Source organism: Cibotium barometz, chromosome 58 (genome assembly GCF_041138505.1).
Source record: "Cibotium barometz isolate CiBa-2024 chromosome 58, ASM4113850v1, whole genome shotgun sequence".
NCBI classification, from domain to species: domain Eukaryota; kingdom Viridiplantae; phylum Streptophyta; class Polypodiopsida; order Cyatheales; family Cibotiaceae; genus Cibotium; species Cibotium barometz.
Window position 1 is genome coordinate 34,260,605 of NC_141103.1, and position 19,577 is coordinate 34,280,181.

The 19,577-nt window shown below is 46.1% G+C and overlaps 1 protein-coding gene across 2 annotated transcripts in view; it reads left to right on the plus strand.

The window, feature by feature from the left end:
- The first annotated feature begins 15,753 nt into the window (after window positions 1-15,753).
- The window catches only part of LOC147606206 (pentatricopeptide repeat-containing protein At4g19191, mitochondrial-like), a 46,684-nt gene continuing 42,860 nt past the window's right edge, over window positions 15,754-19,577 (plus strand). For both annotated transcript variants that reach the window (XM_086792360.1, XM_086792361.1), the window contains exon 1: window positions 15,754-19,527. In XM_086792360.1, the coding sequence (XP_086648486.1) occupies window positions 15,851-19,030 (3,180 nt within the window). In that variant the 5' untranslated portion in view covers window positions 15,754-15,850 and the 3' untranslated portion in view covers window positions 19,031-19,527. The remainder of the gene's footprint in view (window positions 19,528-19,577) is intronic.

Sequence of the window (19,577 nt, forward strand, 5' to 3'; positions counted from 1 at the left end):
ACCACGATAACGTACATAGTGTGTGCCGCCAAGGCCCTGTACATTCCATGAGATGATCCTCATGGATGACCTGCTGAGGTGGAGGCTGTCTCAGCCATACAGCGGGCCTTCGCAAAAACAAGTGGCTTGGATGGAGAGTAATCCCCATCTGAGCGACTACGAATCTGCCCACCCGGTGTGCTGCAAGAGTCTCGGACCAGGCGCCAGTTCTATGTCCCATAGCGACTGCCTCCCGCTCGGGGAGAGAAACCTCATGTATGCATACATAGCTAGGGTCTCATGCTAGGTCTGCCACTATGCGAACCACCAAATGTCGAATCCCAGAGGCATCCGCACTCCCAGTATCAAAGAAATGTGCCAACTCCCAGAGTCGGCCTATCACATCTGTCATCTCCAAATCACTCACATGGTGAGAAAACTCAACTGCCTCAGTCTTCAAAATACTAAGAGCGAGATCCAGAGTCCACTCCCGATCGCTAGTGCCACAAAGAGGGAAGGAGAAGGCCACCGCTGAATCAAGTGCCTCCTCCCCTCGGGCTGGAGGTATCACCACATGAACTCTGATGGGTGCTGGCTCATGGGGGCCCTCCGCTCCAAAAAGGCATGTGAAGGAGTAGTCGAAAGCCTCCGAGCGCTGTCTAGTGTCGAGACTACTCAACCGACTGCGGATAGAGGTTATCCGTGAAGCACGAATCGGCATGGTAGGTCTCCTCTGCGGTGCTCGAGCAAGGTCGGTGCTCAGTGCCCGCCGGACTGCAGGTGAGCACCAGGGTACTGCCAGTGCCTCCCGGGCGGGGAGCTGAGGCAAGCGGAGGGGGAGGAGGGGCGGAGAAGGGGGTGGGGAAGGAGCCACTGAAAAAGCGAGAGCAGGAACGGGAGGAGGCGAAGGTGAAAGCGAGGCGGGATGGTGGGACGAGGGAGGGGGGGTAGGGGCGAAGGGGTGGTGCTGGCATCTCCTGATCCTCAGTCTACGCTGGGTTCTCCTCCTGGAGGGGAGAAAAGCTATTCCTCACTGGAACCCAGTGATGCTGAGGCTGTGACTGCTTCTGCGTCGGCAGTCTCTGGGCATGCTGCTGTGGCTGTCTCCCTCTACCGCGCCCCTGTCCAGGCTGCCAATTCGAGGTCTCTGTGGGCTGAGCAGGTGTCTCGGAGGCTGCCTGCCAAGCTGCATCTATGGGCAGGCCATCGGGGGTCTGCTGCTGCAGTGAAGGTCGGGGTCTCCTACGAGGGCACGCCTTGGCCAGGTGGCCGACCTGCCTGCATATAAAACACTGGTTCGGGAGCCCCGAAAACTCCACTCTCTGATCGATCCATCCCCCCTATCCTAGGTAACTGAATGACCTTCAGAAGGGACGAGATGTCAGGAACCAAAACTTTGACCAAAGGCCAGCTACTCTAGCCACCACTGAAGTTACTGTGGGGCCAGTCTCAAGCACCAAGCCCACCAATGATCCTATCCCTAGAAAGGAGCGGTAGGTACTCACGGCGAAGACCAGGAAAGCAAACTGTAACAGGGAATAGGCGCTCTCCCTGCTCGGCCGGCTGCTAGGTCGAAACCATGCTACCAAGGTTTGAAGAAAGCCCAAGCGCCCCTGATGTCAAGGGGACTCATGGCTAGGACCTGGGCCACGCTCTGGGCTGTCTCGAACTCAATCTGGTAGTGTCCGCGGCCCAGAAACTGAACGTCCAGGATCTTGCCCACATCTGCAAAAGAAGGCGGCGGGCCTGGAGAAGATCCCGGATCTCCCCTCTACTGGGGCGAGTGCCAACTATGCGACAGATGGTGGAATGTGCCTGGAGGCATTCCACCTCTGTGGCGAGGCTTGCTTCCTCTTCTGGAGAAAGAGAAAGCCTGATGGGGGTATCCTCAGGGGCGGGCGAGGGGGCTGCGGAGGAGTCCCTCTGAGGTGGGGCGGGAGGAACCTCCATCAGAGTCTGAAGCTGAGTCGAGGGCGAAGCGATAAACAGGGGGTCCTACAAGAGCCAAGCTGCACGAAAAAATGGAGCGGGGAGGGGAAGAGAGGGAAGGGCGAAAAAACAAAAAAGGGGGGGTGGAAGACAAAGGGGAAGGGGCGGAAGACAGAGGGGGGCGGAGAAAAAATAAATAAATAAATAAATAAGAGAAAAAGAAAAGAAAAGAAAAAAGAGAGAGAGAGAGAGAGAGAGAGAGAAAAGGGGTGGGCGGAAGGCAGATGCGAAGAAAAAAGGGGCAACGGGGAACGAAAGGGGGGGCGGGGAAAGCGCGCAAGGGGGGGTAGGGCGGGGGCAGGCAGGAGGGCAGGACGCGAAGGAAGGGGGGAGCGGTGGGCGCGAGGGAAACTGGGGCAGGCGGGCAGGGGGCGACAGGCGTGAAAAGGGAGGGAGCGGGCGCAAGAAACACAGGGGCGCGGAGGGGGGGTGCGAGCAAGCGGGGAGAGGCTAAGTCACGAGGGCGGGGAGGGGGGGTGCAAACAGGCGGTAGCTCGAGCAAGGTGAGGTGCGAAGGCTTCAGCGAGCACATTCGTCGACTTTTTTCTGTGATGGTGTCTCGACGAGGAACCGCCGGATTAGTCTCTCGTCTAGACATTCTCGTGGGCGAGGCCCTGAGTGGGAAATCTTGCCCCGTGCACGCGAGAGAGGGTGCTACTTCCACTGCTAGCTCCCCGGATTCGAGTGCACGGAGGGGGCAGGGGTCTCACAACCTTGCATTGGCCATTGCATCTTGACTGGCAAAGACACTGTCTTCTTCTTCCGGGCTCATCTCTAGAAAAACTAAGTTGTGATTCGGACCAATAAATTGGCCTCTTCCTTTCCGGGTGCTTTTTCCAAAGTGCCTCCTTCTATCTGGACTTTGTGTTGTTCCTGCTAGGTGACCCCTTTCTTCCCCTTCTTATCTGAGGTCAGTTCTTGCGCCACCGCCAGAGTCTTGGGTTGCATGGATCTGGTCACCGCCATGGGGCTGATGATTTGGTCTCGCTTGTGTGGTCAACCGGGTTACTGCTTGCTTATCTATAGCTTCGATTTCCACTGCATTTACTACGGGTGTGGAAGCTTGGGATCCCTCTATTTCTACTTTATGCTTTCTCCATATTTCACACTCTGAATTCCAGTGGCCTTGGCCATGGCAATAAAGGCATGTGAAGACAGGCCTTGGGGAACTAGACATGTCCCTAGGAGGAAAGTTTTCATGGGGACAGAATTGGGGTTTGCGGTACTGGTCTGGCGTAGCTATTGGCTGGGTGGGTTGGGACTGTGGCCACCACGAGAGGTTGGATTACCGGTTGTTGCGGAGGGGTTCTCCTGCCATTGTAGCGAAAGGCTTCAGTTGTATGTGTGGCCATCGTGTAGATGGCACACCAGAGTTCATTCAAGCCGCATTCATCGGCTCCATGTCCATAATTGTGACACTTCACACACCAAATGTCTCACCGGATGGGAGGAGTGGGCGTTGCACCTTCACTGGCCAACTGAGCCATGGCTACAGCCAAATCCTTGGTTGTCTTCCCTGCCTTCTTGCTCTTAGGCCTAGTCTTACGATCTTCCTCCTCCTCCTCCGATTCCTCATTGGCTGTGGAATCATCGGAATCATCCTCTTCGTCCAAAGATCCGGATGAGGATTTCTTGGATTTCCTTTTACTATTGGACTTTTCCTTGATTTTGACCAAGCCCACCGACACCCGCTCTGCTCTAAGAGCTGAGTCCACAAGCTACTCCATGGTGATTGTAGCTAGGTCAGCACTAGCAAACGGAGCATTTGAGTTGCTTGTTGAGGCCCTCAGCGTGCGAAATAAGAATTGAGAATTTCCTCCACGGGCCGATTAGCTGCATCTAGCCCTGGATAAGTTTTGGAAACTTTGTAACATAATCTTCCACTATCATTCTCTTCTAGTTCATTCTCCACAGCTTATCCAGCACATGCATGGATGTCTTGTCTTCTCTGAAGCATTGAAGGAATGCATCTCGGATGGCATCGTAAGTGGGAAAATGGGCGTACTTATATCGAGCAACCCAAAGAGCGGCACTCCGCTGGAGTGTGGAAACAAAGGCAGTCTTTTTGAGGTGTTGGTCAACCGGGCCAAGTACATTGACACACCAAGCCGTGTTGAACATTAGGATGTGAGCATCTACATCATTTGAGGATTTCTCAAAAAATTTGGGATACTTTATGTTGACAGCTGGTTGTTGCTGCATCATGCTGTGGTAGTAGAGGGAGCGAGGCTATAGGGGTGGTAGTGGAGGTTGAAAAGATGCAGGGGAGAAGAGAGCTTGAGCTCTTGCAAGCACACACACACTCACAAAACCCTAAAAGAGAACACACAAGGTAAGAGGTTGAAAATCCTTTTCTTCTTCACACAACACTCAACACAACATATACAAAGATAAGAGTACACCCAATATGAAAAGGTACTCAACCAAATACATACTAGGGTTCTCTATAGTGTGAACCCAACTAAATGAGCTGGCGCTATAACTATGCCAGTCTCTAAAATGGCTGTCACACACACAGCCTATCATCCCACTGGCCGCATATCACCCATGATCTCACCAACCATGCCAGTGGTGTAAGTGTGGGGCCTATCCCCCAAGCGGGTCATCAGTGTCCACCGCCTCACTAGATGAGCTCGATATCTCAACACTCCCCCTCGAGCTCAACTCCATCTCATGTACACCAAGCGAAGCCCTAAATCTATGGAGCTTCTCTATACCCAATGCTTTGGTGAAGATGTCAGCGACCTGATCCTGTGTGCTGACATAAACAAGGTCAACGTCTCCAGCCAAAACCTTCTCTCTGACAAAATGGTAGTGGACCTCTATATGCTTCGTGCGAGCATGAAAAACTGGGTTCCTGGGGCCAGCTGTATACTGCTAATGTTGTCACAAAAAATGACAACTTGTCTATCCACTGATAGACCCAAATCTGCAAGTAGCTTTCTCAACCAAGCTACCTCACATGCTACCATAGCAGCACCTCTGTACTCGACCTCTATACTGGATAGAGCAACTGTAGGCTACTTCTTGTTGCTCCAAGTCACAGCAGCACTCCCGAAAGAAAACATGAAGCCAGTAGTAGATCTTCTATCTGAGAGATACTACCAGCCCAATCAGCATCTGTGTACCCATGTACACAGATCTCTGTCCCAATTTCATAAAATAGTCCGCAATGCAAAGTAGACCTCACATACCTCAGTATGCGTCTCAATGCATCCAAATGCGGCTTCCGAGGAACCTGCATAAACTGACTCACCAACCCAACAGCATAGCTCAAATTTGGCTTGGTGATCGTTATGTAGATCAAGCTTCCTACTATGCGCCTATACATAGTAGGATCCTCCAAAATCTCTCCTGAATCTGCACTAACTTGCCATTCTGATCCAATGGCACTAAGATAGGCTTACAGCCTGTCATACCATACTTGGACAACATGTCTAAACCATACTGTCCCTGCAGTAATCCAATACCATATGGTGACCTAATCACCTCAATGCCCAAGAAATATCTGAGCTCCCCCAGATCCTTTATCTCAAACTTCTGTCTAAGGAAGATCTTTACATCAAAGATCTCTGCATCATGGGGCCCCGTAATGATCAGGTCATCAACATAGATGACAACAAGCACAACCCCTCTATCACTGTGTCTCACATACAGCGAGAAATCTGCATTGGCTACATGAAAGCCAATAGTGACAAGATATTCAGAAATCTTGTCAGACCATGCTCTTGGTGCTTGTTTTAAGCCATACAAGGCTTTCTTCAACCTGCAAACATGCTCGGGGTGACTCACATCCTCATAACCAGGTGGCTGCAACATATACACCTCTTCCTGCAAATCCCCATGCAAGAATGCATTCTTTACATCCATCTGATGTAAAGACCATTGCTTTGACGCAGCCACTGCTATCACAACTCTCACTGTTGCCATCTTGGCAACTGGGCTGAAAGTTTCCTCATAATCAATGCCATATATCTACGCATATCCTTTGGCTACCAATCTAGCCTTGTACCTGCTTATGCTTCCATCACTGTTATGTTTTACTTTGTACACCCACTTGCATCCAATGCCTTTCTTGCCTTCAGGCAATTGCACTAAATCCCAAGTCTCATTTCCATATAGTGCATCCATCTCCTCATCCATAGCTTTCTCCCAACACACATTCCAATAGCCTCATCAATGCATGTGGGCTCTACAACCTGTACAACTTTTGCCATGTATGCATAGTGATGTGCCACATAACCATCATAGGTAAACCTCTGCACAGGATTCTTCACTCTCCCAGATCTTCGCAGCTTTGCATTCATGGCTTCCATAGACTTCTTTACACCAGGTGTTCTCATAGCCGGTATCCCAAGATCCTCATCAAGGCTCACCTCTGAGCCACTACACTCTCCATCAACATGAGAATGCCCTGCTGCAGAAATGTCAGGCATCCTAAGGGGCTCAATCACTTTCTCTTTGCCTTTATGTGATGTACTCAGCATTCTGTGCAACCACATTTTCACTCACATCAGCCCCAACAGCTTCTTTTTCAACAGTATACCAGCTACTCATCTCATCAAAAACAACATCCCTACTTACCGTCAACCCACGTGTAGCAGGGTTATAACACTTGCATCCCTTTTGCTCAAGGGAATACCCAATAAACACACATTTTTCAGCTTTTGGATCTAGCTTAGTTCTCAGCTCATCTGGCACATGCACATATGCAATGCATCCAAAGACTTTCAGATGAGACAAATGAGTTTTTCTGTCGGTAAACCTCTCCTCTAGAGTTACATAATGTATGGCTGCAGTTAGAGTCCTGTTCATGATGTAAACTGCTGTAGAAATAGCCTCGGCCCAATAGCTATGCGGCATATTCTTCTCTCCCATCAATGCTCGCGCAATCTTAGCAATGTGCCTGTTTTTTCGCTCAGCAACTCCATTTTGCTGCGGAGTGTATCTGCATGTAAACTGTCTCTGAATACCATTCTTCTTCAAAAATTCAGAGAACTCATTGGAGAAGTACTCTCCCCCTCCATCTGACCTTAGGCACTTTACATATTTCCCTGTTTGCTTTTCAACCATAACTCTGAAATTCTGAAAATGAGTGAACACCTCACCCTTCTCCTTCATGAAGTATACCCACAATTTCCTTGTGTGGTCATCAATAAATGTCACATAATACCTGTAGTCTCCCATAGACATGGTCTTCGTAGGACCCCATACATCTGAATGCACAACATCTAATGCATTTTTGCTCACATTTTTGTCACGTGGAAATACATGCTTTGTTTGCTTTCCAAATTGGCATGCTTCACATATTTTTTGCATACCTTCAACTTTAAACTTTGGCAGCCCTGTCACAATTCCTTTAGTCTGCATAGACTTCATTCTCTGTACATTCACATGTCCAATTTTTTTATGCCAAATGTTTGTGTCTACAACAATTCCTGAACCATTTGCAAACATCGCAGCACTCACTTCAGGCATGTTTACATTCAATGTAAACATTCTGCCCACTCTATTGCCTTTTGCAACCAACCTGCACTTGTCTTTAAAGTCTTCAACATAACAATCATCAAGGTTAAACCGAACCTGCAAACCCTGCTCAATCATCTGGCCAACTGAAACCAGATTCTTCGTTATGTTCGAAACATGAAGTAAATCTGCAAGGTACTTCACTTTGCCATCTTGCATAGACAATGGCCATCTCCAACAACATGGGCAATTGGATGAGCAATGTCATCCCCTGTTTCCACAAAACCTGGTCTTTCAAGGTTTTTCATCTTCTTGAACCACTCCCCACCATGACTTGTCATGTGGTTCGAAGCACCTGAATCAACGTACCATACATCATCTTTATGTGCTGCTTCAACATTTTCACACATGGCATTAACGACATGCTGCATAACAAACAACCTTTCATTATCCTCATTGTTTCTGCTCGAGGATGCATAGTTGTTTTGCTGCAATTTCCCATTTTACATGTCAGCCTGCTTCTTATAACAATCTGCCTGCACATGTTCAGGCTTACCACAATAAAAGCATCCGTGTATCATTATACTGCCTTTGCCAATTTCCACGACCTCTTTGACTCCCCTTGCCTCTGAATTGGCCTCTTCCACCTGCGTGTTGTTGTTGTTGTTGTGAATTTTGGGACTGTTGTTGTTTTTGCTACTGGCCATAATTCTGATCACCTGTTCGGCCACCTCCTTGGCCACGTCCACGGCCTCCTCTACCTCGTCCTCTTCCTAAACTTGTGTAGAAGGCCTGTTGCTCTGAACTGTTTTTGTTTTGTGAAGACTGTTAAAGCTCTTCTCTTCTATAATCAACATAGACACCAAATTTGTGAAATTGGGAATGTTTTCCTGAGTCTGAATAGACGTCTTGAACGCCTTGTATTGTGGCCCGAGACCACGTAGACAGACTTCCACCTTATCATCATCATCTACTAAAACGCCAATAGATGCAAGGGATACCCTTGATCTTCAATGCATAGTCATTCATAGACATACTCTTTTTCTCCACAGTATGAAGTTCATTCTTCAACTGTATCTTTTGTGCCTTGGTATTCATTTCATAGAGTTTTACCAAGCTGTCCCATGCCTCCTTGGGGGGGACTTGGCATCCTGTATGTGCCCAATCATGGTGTCTTGTATACTGATAGAGAGTCAATACATAACTTTTCTGGCTCCTTGGTTCCAATCCTTGAACTCTTTCACATCTGCAGCAGTCGGATTGATCTCCGGTATCTCCGCTGCCCTCTTCATGCTCACCTTCTTTGTAGTCCCAGTAACCCTTTCCCATCAGGAAATTTGTCAACCTAAACCTCCAAGCATGTAAGTTGTTCTTGTCAAGCTTCTCAGCAACAATCTGATTTATGCCATCATTTGACATCTTGCTAGAAACAGCACTCTAGTGGTTTGTCCCCTGCACAAACTGCTGTATTTTCTACAACGATACTATACTACACTCAAATGTCACAAAACCAGTGACCTCAATGTACATACATTTGGTACAATTGAGGACTCAAATTAACCATTGGGTATGTGATACAAATCCCTATAACTTCAAATTGCAATTCGGAGATGGTTTGATACTCCAACCATTTAGTACAGATTTGTTACCCTTGGCTTCTTCCCACGCATAAGATCCCTTGTGGCATCATGCAAGCCAACATCCTATATATGTTTTCTCTTTCTCGCCTTTTTTGGGACACCTCTTTTCGTTGGAGTTTTTGTCAAAATTAATTGCAGCACCAGTTGTTTCATCTATTTGTGATGCCTCAGTAGTACGGTGAGAGCTTAAACCTGGAACACGGTGAACAAAAACCAAGCTAGAATTCTAAGCCAAACATCATGCTATTAGTAGAATATGAGTAGAAAAAGTAGTCAGGTGCATTATTGTTGGTGGTGTCCAGCACACATGTTGTGTTGACATTTCTATCTATTCCAAAAAGTTGTTCTAAAACCTAGAAAAGATCAATGTTGAACTTCAAAAGGCTAAATTTCCCTTCATTTTTGCGCTCTAATGTGATCATCTACTGATAGCTATCTCTCCCTCTGAAGGGATGTTTCTTTCCCAAACAGGGATCTCGCGGAAGGCTTCAAAAATGCACTTGTACTTCTCATAGGCTTGTTTCCAATCAATTATGACGCCATGTTTTGCACACATTCCAATAATGTCAATTGATTTCTCCTTCGTGTTTTTTACCTTTTGGTACAAATCAGAATCAGTACACATTTCATCGTATTGCATTCCAGGATGACTATGTCAAATCCCAAAAGAAGCGGCCTGAACTAGACTTGCCTTCCTGCTTTCTACGGTATTAGCATTCCTCTTGCCCCTTGCACGGAAGAACTTAGCAAACCACTGGTGTGGGATTTTCTTCATCTCCAATCAGGGCATGTGATGGTGGGTCACATTGACTAAAGTTTATGAATTTGTAAAAATCACCCATAGGGGGGTTTTGTGGTTGAGGGGTTGTGAATGCAAGTGTGGCTCACGCACGTCGGCATTGTAATAATGCAAAGGGTGGATGTGGAATAGCTATTGAGACTGGCTGACTAAGGAAGGGTTTTGAAAGAAGGCCTTTTCTCTCCCTCCATACATGTATTGTTCTTGCAAGATCGTTTGACTCGAAGGTGGCTGATTCACTTGACTCGAAGGTGGCTGACTGTAAATAATGATATCATCCTCATGGATTGATTCACTTGACTCTACATTCATTTGCTAGGAATGATAAGATGGCGGGGGTAGATGACCTATACATTCATATACATCAGGTCATCTAGTTGCGCCATATAGCCGCCAGTGATATAAATGTCGAACGGTCATGCAAGCACCTCGTGAGTGCCAGCTAATGTTGAGCTTGACATCTCAACACTCCCCCTCAAGCTCAACTCCAGTTCATGAACTCCAAGCATATCTCGAAATCTGCGGAGCTTCTCAGCTCCCAAGGTCTTCGTGAAGATGTCAACAATCTGATCCTTGTGTGCTGATGTAGGCCAAGTCGATGTCGCATGCCAAGACTCTCTCCTTTGATGAAGTGGTAATGCACCTCAACGTGTTTCGTCCGCGCATGGAAAACTGGGTTCCTGGCCAACTGTATACTGCTAAGATTGTCACAATATATGACAACCTTTCTCTCCACATGCAACCCCAAATCAGCAAGTAACTTGCGTAACCAAGCTACCTCACATGTTGCCACTGCAGCTCCTTTGTACTCTGCCTCTGTACTTGACAAGGCAACTGTCGGCTGCTTCTTGCTGCTCCATGTCACAGCAGCACTCCCCAATGAAAACATAAATCCACTGGTAGATCTCTTGTTTTAAATGCTACCTGTCCAATCTACATCTGTGTACCCATATAGCTCCAATGGTACACCTCCTGCATAAAACAATGCATAATCAACAGTGGCCCTCAAGTATCGAAGTGTGCATCGCACATTGTCAAGATGTGGTTTGCGCGAAACTTGCATAAACTGGCTCTCTAAGCCAACAGTGTAGCTCAAATCTGGCCTCCTGATCGTCGTGACAGATCAGACTCCCTACAATCTTCCTGTACATAGTGGGATCCTCCAACACATAACCTGCATCCGCACTAAGCTTGCCATTTTGATCTAATGGCACCAAGATTGGCTTACATCAATCAGCCATCCCATACTTGGACAACATGTTCAATGCATACTGTCTCTGTGTGACAACCAAATATCCTCAGGTGTGCGAATAACCTTAATTCCCAAAAAATAGTGCAAATCTCCCAAATCCTTCATCTCAAACTTCCTTTTGAGAAGACTTTTCACATGCTCAATCTCTTCCAAGTTGTCACCCCCAACAATAAGATCATCTACATATATGGTAATGATCATAATACCCTTATCACTCTTGCGCACATACAAAGAGTGATCTGCATCTGCCAAATGAAAACCAATAGTGACAAGACACTCAGCAATCTTGTCATGCCATGCTTGTGGAGCTTGCTTCAGCCCATACAAGGCCTTATGAAGCTTACATACATACTCTAGGTGACCTATATCCTCAAAACCTGGTAGCTGATCCATATACACCTCTTCTTGCAAGTCACCATGCAAGAACGCATTTTTTACATCCATCTGATGTAAAAACCAGCCTTTAGTTGCAGAGCCACTGCAATCACAACTCTCACAGTTGCCATCTTTGCAACTGGGGCAAATGTCTCCTCATAATCAATCCCATGTGTGCACATATCCTTTGGCTACCAATCTAGCCTTGTACCTGCTTATGCTACCATCACTGTTATGTTTCACTTTATACACCCACTTACAGCCAATAGCTTTTTTGCCTTCAGGTAATGGCACCAAATCCCAAGTCTCATTTCCATACAATGCATCCATCTCCTCATCCATAGCTTTCTCCCAACACACATTTCCAATAGCCTCATCAAAACATATGGGGTCTACAACCTGCACAACTTTTGCCATATATGCATAGTGATGTGCCACATAACCATCATAAGTCAACCTTTGCATAGGATTTTTGACTCTTCTAGATCTTCCTAACTTTGCATTCATGGCTTCCATAGCCTTCGTCACGCCAGGTGTCCTCATTGTTGGAATCCCAAGCTCCTCACAAGGCTCATCTCTGAGCCATTAGAATCTCCATCAACAAGAGAATGCCCTGCAGAAATGTCAGGCATACCAAGGGGCTCAACCACTTTCTCTTTGCCTTTATGTGATGTACCAACTACATTTTCAAGACTAGTATTATGGCGTAGCCTACCACTCCATGGTCTATCAACAGAACCACTAGATGAGGACTCTCCTGATCCACTCAATGACTATGATTGCTGACCTGCATTCTGTGCAACCACATTTCCACTTACATCAGCCCCAACAGCATCAGGTCCATGGTCTATCAACAGAACCACTAGATGAGGACTCTCCTTGTCCACTCAATGACTATGATTGCTGACCTACATTCTGTGCAACCACATTTCCACTTACATCAGTCCCAACAGCATCCTTTTCAGCAGCATACCAGCTACTCATCTCATCAAATACGACATCCCTGCTTACCCTTAATTCACGTGTAGCAGGATTATAACATCTATATCCCTTTTGCTCAAGGGAGTACCCAGTAAACACACATTTTTTTGCTTTTGGATCTAGCTTGGTACGTAACTTATCTGGACAAATTAGGTTTCTTTCCAGTAAACCTCTCCTTTGGTGTTACATCATGTATGGCTGCATGTATGGCTGCAGTAGGAGTCCTGTTCATGATATAAACTACTATAGACACAGCCTCAGGCCAATAGCTATGCAGTATATTCTTCTCAACCACCATCAATGCTCGTGCTATCTCTGTAATGTGCTTATTTTTTCGCTCAGCAACTCCATTTTATTTGTAGAGTGTATCTACATGTAAATTATCTCTGAATGCCATTCTTTCGTAAGAATTCAGATTCTTGCTCCTTGATTCCAATCCTTGAACTCTTTTATATCTGTAGCAATTGGATTAATCTCTGGTATCTTCGGTGTCTCCTCATGTTCACCAATGTAGTCCCAGTAACCTTTTCCCATCAGGAAATTGGTCAATCCAAACCTCTAAGCATGGAAGTTGTTCTTGTCAAACTTCTCTGCAACAACAATCTGATTTATTCCATCATTTGACATCTTTTCTGCAACACAAATTTACCAGCAACAACACTCTTGCTTGACTTGCACAAACTGCTGTATTCTTTATAGCAATACTATACTGCACCCAAATTATCACAACGAGTGACCTTACTTTGCATACATACACTCAATGGAAACTTTGAGACCTTTTTGCAGCACACACAGTGTCTGCACAAACAATCGCCCTTCCTGTAGTTCCAATAATACAGTTTTGCAAAGAATTGAAACTTACCCACAGTGCTTGTGAACGCCTGTCTGCGAATTGAAAAACAGAGGTCCAGACGTGTCCAAAATGCATTTTCAGCTCGAAAAACTCTATGGGACAATATAGTTGCCTTGTAGCTTTTCTCCCGCGATGAAGAAAGCTCTTCAATCGAAGTTCGTTTGCCGGTGCCTCCCGAAGAGCTCCCGACAAGGGTGTAGTAGCTAACACAAAGAGGGAAGAGTAGATGAAGCTCTTACCCTCGTACCGCTTCCTGTGCTTCTCTTGCTTGTTGCTCCCTTAGCATGAACCAGTTTCTGATACCATGAAAAGATGCAGGGGAGAAGAGAACTTGAGCTCTTGCAAGCGCACACATACACACACACACACACACACACACACACACACACACACACACACACACACACACACAAACCTTAGAAGAGAGCACACAAGGTGAGAGGCTGAAAATTCTTCTTCTTCTTCACTCAATAAAAGAGGTCTACAAAGAAGATAAAGTGACTAATACACATAATAGAGTATATACATGCAGTCCATAATGTGAACATGCTAAGAGGAGTAAGTAGATGTGGACTAGTCGGTGTAGTCCAGCTGTAGAATCTCTAGTGAAGATATGTCGGTGCTAGCTACCAAACCCGCCAGTGATATAAATGTTGAACGCTCATGCAGGCGCCTCGTGAGTGTCAGTTCATGTTGAGCTTGACATCTCAACAAATCATAGCATGAAGAAAAATACACAGATAAATGTGAAGATATCATGAATCTCTTACCAATTCGTTAGAGTGTATCGAGTTCCAACATGCTTCTTCCTCAATAGCAAAACATGCTGTGTGCAATATAATCCATTTGAGAGCAACCCACTTCTTTTGTAGCAGAAGTGCTAGAAGCAACCGTGTTTGTTATTGTTTGAAGGGGCCTAAATCAAAGGCTTAATTCATGTTGTGATTGGGGTGGGACTACAAATGAAATGTTTTTTATAGGGGGGGAAATTTGGAAACTTTATCTCGCTCATTGCCTAATTGGCTACACTTTTCATCATGTGGCTCTCTCTCTCTCTCTCTCTCTCTCTCTCTCTCTCTCTCTCCACTCCTTTAGTTGTCAAGCACATAAGTGCCCTTATTTTCAGAGCATGTAAACTTTTTGACCATACATAATAGGGGCTCATTGTGGATGGAGTAGAGATCCATTCTCTGTCTCTCTCTCAGCTCTCTGCATCTAAATTGGTAGTGAGAATAGACATTTGGGAATGAAACTAACAAGGGGCAAATTAACATCACGATGAAAGGGAAAATTTGAAATGCACATAATTCAATTTTGTACCTGCGAATCAAGAATGATGATAATCAGTATAACAGCAAAGCGGAAAAGAAGGCCTTCCTTCATGCAATTCATGTCGACGATCATAGCGATGCATGCAACTATATGTATTGTTCCATGATCTTTCGCCATGCAGCATATTTGGCAACACCCCTCCTAGTAGGTTTTCCTTCGCAAAATCGAAAACTAGGTCGTTCAAAGGCTTCTTACATGGATAGTACTATATTTTTCTTGGAAGAAGACTAGGCAGAATGGACAAGGTGGAATGGCCCACAACCATGCGTGCATGGCTGAGCAAGGAGGAGGTATGCATTTTGCAGGACCGAGCCGAAGACAACTTGCGAAGAAGTCGATCACCTAGGATACATAATAGGGGCCCATTGTGGATGGAGCAAAGATCCATTCTCTCTCTCTCTCTCTCTCTCTCTCTCTCTCTCAGCTCTCTGCATCTAAATTGGTAATGAGAATAGGCATCTGGGAATGAAATTAACAATGGGCAAATCGACATCATGATGAATGGGCAAATAAGAAATGCATATAATTCAATTTTGTACCTGCTCTGCGAATCAAGAACGATAATAATCAGTATAACAATAAGGGGGAAAAGAAGGCTCACCCACCTTCATGCAGTTCATGTCAATGATAATAGCAACGCATGCAACTAGATGTCTTGTTCCATGATCTTTTGCCATGCAACGTATTTGGTAGCACCTCCCAGCAGGTTTTCCTTTGCAAAATCGAAAACTTGGTGGAAGGCAATTCGCTTGGAAGAAGACCGGGTGGAATGGACAGGGTGGAATGGCACACAACCATGCGTGCATGGTTGAGCAAGGAGGAGGCATGCATTTTGTAGGACCGGGGGCTGAAGACAACTTGCGAAAAAAGGGGGAAGAGGTCGATCACCCAGGATAGAAGGTCCACACCGGCGGCTATATGCGCTGCCCCTGCAAGGAGTGTGATTTTTTGTGAGGTGTATAGGGAATAGTGGGGGCCCCGATATTTTCGTCCCCCGAAGTAAAATATACTAAATTTTGGTATTCAATCATAGTTTTTCTCAAGAGTTCCTCTAGGGAAATTGTAAAATCGACCACTAAGGCCTTTGCCTTTGGCAGGCCAATATACGAGAATTTATTCCTTAAAATACATGAGCTACAAGATATGCAAAGGTTCGAGTTTATGCGAAGCTTGCGCTCGCCATCATGGCGGGCTTGGGATACAGTTGGAAGTGTTACTCGAGTACTACTGTCGTTGTACCAGCCTCGACAAGCCCTCATTATCTTCAGAGGAGGCAGGAGCGGTTGTGGGAGCATCTCTTCTCAAGCCCTTCCGAGTGGTGGGACAACCGGCACGACAAGAAAAGCCCTTGCCACCCAGACTTCAGACACAAGCACACTAGAGAGCCCCTCTGGTTGATCCATCAGCACAAACCCTCTTGGGTGGACTCCAAGCTGCACACCCTAGATGCATACCAGGCTTTATCAGGCCATGCATTTCAAACCCTCTGTGAAGAAGGGCAGCTGGACATGGCCCTTGATGCCTTGTCCCACATGGACCAGCTTGGGACTACCCCTTCTACAAGCATGTACTGGTCCATCTTGAAGGCCTGCAGGAAGAATAAGGCCTTGGCTCAAGCCAAGCATGTGTATGCGCATCTGGCTCGACATCCTTTGCAACCCATCATCGATACCTCCCTTGGTGAGTATGTGGTCATCACACTTGCCAAGTGTGGTGGCCTTGACGATGCTCTTCAGGTGTTTCACATGTTGCCCTCGCGCACTGTCTTTGCATGGACAGCTGTAATTTCCGGATATACCGAATGTGGAAAAGGTCAAGTGGCTCTGAACATGTACCAGTCCATGAGAGAAGAAGGAGTGGAGCCAAATGGATATACCTTTGTCAGCCTTTTCAGAGCTTGTGCCAGCATACCTGATTTGGAAGAGGGCAAGCGCCTTCATATGGAGGCATTGAAATATAGGTGCGATTCTGACTTGTTTGTTTGTGCAGCCCTCATGGACATGTATGCAAAGTGCGGGAGCATCACACATGCACAGAATGTGTTTGATGGATTGTCCCAGCACAATGCTGTGTCATGGACTACGATGTTATCAGCATATGTGGAACATGGACAAGCAGAGAAAGCATTGCAGCTCTACAAACGGATGCAAGATGAAGACACAAGTCCAGACGAGCGTACCTTTGTGAGCGCCCTTCAAGCGTGTTGCACACTTGCTGAGAATGAAGAAGCTGTTGTCGTGGGTGGGCAGTTCACTAAAGTTATGTCTTTGGAAACTGGCCGGGCCATACATGCTGATGCTCAGAGCAAGGGCTTCCATTCACATATTTATGTTTGCAACACTCTTGTGAGTATGTATGGGAAGTGTGGAAGCATTGATGAAGCAGAGAGTGTGTTTGGTGGGTTGTCTCTTCACACCGTTGTGTCATGGACAGCGATGCTTACGGCATACGTTGAGCAAGGTGAAGGGGAGAAAGTTCTACGGTTGTACCGACAAATGCAAGATGAAGGTGTGAGTGCAAATGAGCGGACTTTTGTGATCACAATTCAAGCATGTTGCACACTTGCAGAGAAGGAGGAGCCTGTGGAAGGACAACCATCTTTTTACATTGGCCAGGCATTGCATGCTGATTCTTGGAAGCAAGGTTACCATTCGGATATCTTTGTTGGTAACACTCTTGTGAGTATGTATGCAAAATGTGGGAACACTTTGCTTGCAGAAAATGTGTTTGGTAAGTTGCCTCAGCGCACTGTGGTGTCATGGAACTCAATGCTCTCGGCATATATTGATCAAGGTGAAGCAGGGAAGGCTTTGCAGCTGTATGCACAGATGCAAAGGGAATCTGTGAATCCAAATCAGCGCACCTTTGTAATTGCCCTTCAAGCATGTTGCATACTTGCAGAGATAGAAGAAGCTCTTGATGTGGGAGGGCGACTGGTCAAAGTGATGTCTTTGCAAATTGGTCAGGCATTACATGATGATGCCCGGAGGAAGAGATTTGATAAAGATATCTTTGTTGGCAACAGCCTTGTTAGTATGTATGGCAAGTGTGGGAGCATTTTTGAAGCTCAGACTGTGTTTGATGGGCTATCTCAGCCCACTGTGGTGTCATGGAATGCAATACTCTCAGCATATGGCAAGTCCGGATGCATCACAGTAACGGAGCGTCTGTTTAATAAGCTACCACAGCGCAATGTTGTGTCATGGAATGTAATGCTTTCGGCATATGTGGAGCGCGGTGAAGGAGACAAGGCTTTAGAGCTGTTCAGACAACTTCAACAGGAAAATGTGATCCCAACTGATGTGACTTTTGTGATTGCCCTCCGAGCATGTTGCATGCTTGCAGAGGAGGAGGAAGCTGTGTTCATTCAAGGGGAAACAATCAAAGCGAAATCTCTAGAAGTTGGTCAGGCACTGCATGCGGAAGCTCGGAGGATGGGCTTTGATATAGATATTTTTGTAGGTAGCACCCTTGTGAATATGTATGGTAAGTGCGGAAACATTATGGAAGCAGAAAACATTTTCTTTAAGTTGCCACAGCACAATGTTGTGGCATGGGACGCGATGCTTTCAGCATATGCTGAACTAGGGAAAGGAGAAAGGGCTTTACAGTTATATAGGCAGATGCTAGAGGAGGGTGTGACTCTTTCTGATACTGTGCTCCTCTGCATCTTACAAGCCTGCATCAAGGTAGGGAGCATAGAGATTTGTAGGCACATTCATTTCACTACAGTTTTTGCTGAATATGAACTGAATCTTCTGTTAGCAAACACTTTAGTTCATGCTTATGGGAGCTGTGCAAGCATGGTGGACGCTTTGGCTGTCTTTGAGACACTTCCTTATCCTGATGTGGTATCGTGGAATGCATTGATTGCTTCTTATTCTCGTCATGGAGACTATGTAGCAAGTCTAAAATTGTTTGAGGAAATGAAGTGTACAGACACAAAACCTGATCGAATTACTTTTCTTTCAGCTCTTTCTGCCTGCACTCATGCCGGACTTCTGGACATTGGTGTTGAGTACTTTGAATGCATGAGTAGAGATTATAACATTATCCCAGAAATTGAGCATTATGGCATCATGGCAGACCTTCTTGGGCGTGCAGGAGACTTCGAGAAGGTGGAAGACATGCTGTCCAAAATGCCAATGCAACCTGATTGGGGCATGTGGATGTGTTTGCTGGGTGCATGCCATAGACACTCTCTTGTGGAATTTGGAGAACAAGCATTTGATCATGCAGTTCATCTACAACCCAAGCAGGCTGCTGCGTATGTTCTGATGTCAAACATCTATGCCGATGCTGGGCTGCATGATTGTGCAGACAAGGTGGATAGCAGAAGACAAAAGGAAGGTGCATGTGAATAGCCTGGCCAAAATTGGACTGAGCATTGGCAGAAAGTACAAAGTTCGCCTGTAGTCTACAGGATTTGTATCACCTGTAGGACACAATAGGTAAAGCTGATCAAGAAAGGAAGATTTCTGGTGTCAGTTAGAGAAGCTGACAGTAGCAATGGTGCCTATCATATCTATTGGAAATACAATTTGTGGCATGTATGCAAATATCATCACAATGTTGCAAGAGTAGACAAGCTGTGCTTCTCAGAGCCAAAGACAACAAACGGAAACCTGGTGCTCAGTGTAGTGCAATGGAGGGGAAAGTCACAAACAGTGGCCATACAGCAACCATGGATGAGTCCATGTCGAGGGTGCCAATAGATTTAATGAGCCACAGATGGATCCAGCAATGATGTACTTGAGAAGTCTACGATGTTGCTGGCAACTATTATTGAACCTGATGATCATGAGTGCGATTGGCATCTTATCAAGGAGTATGACCTTATGGGGCGAGACTACCAAGAAAGGTACTACCATGATAATTTTACACATGGAACTATTGAAATTAAATCACATT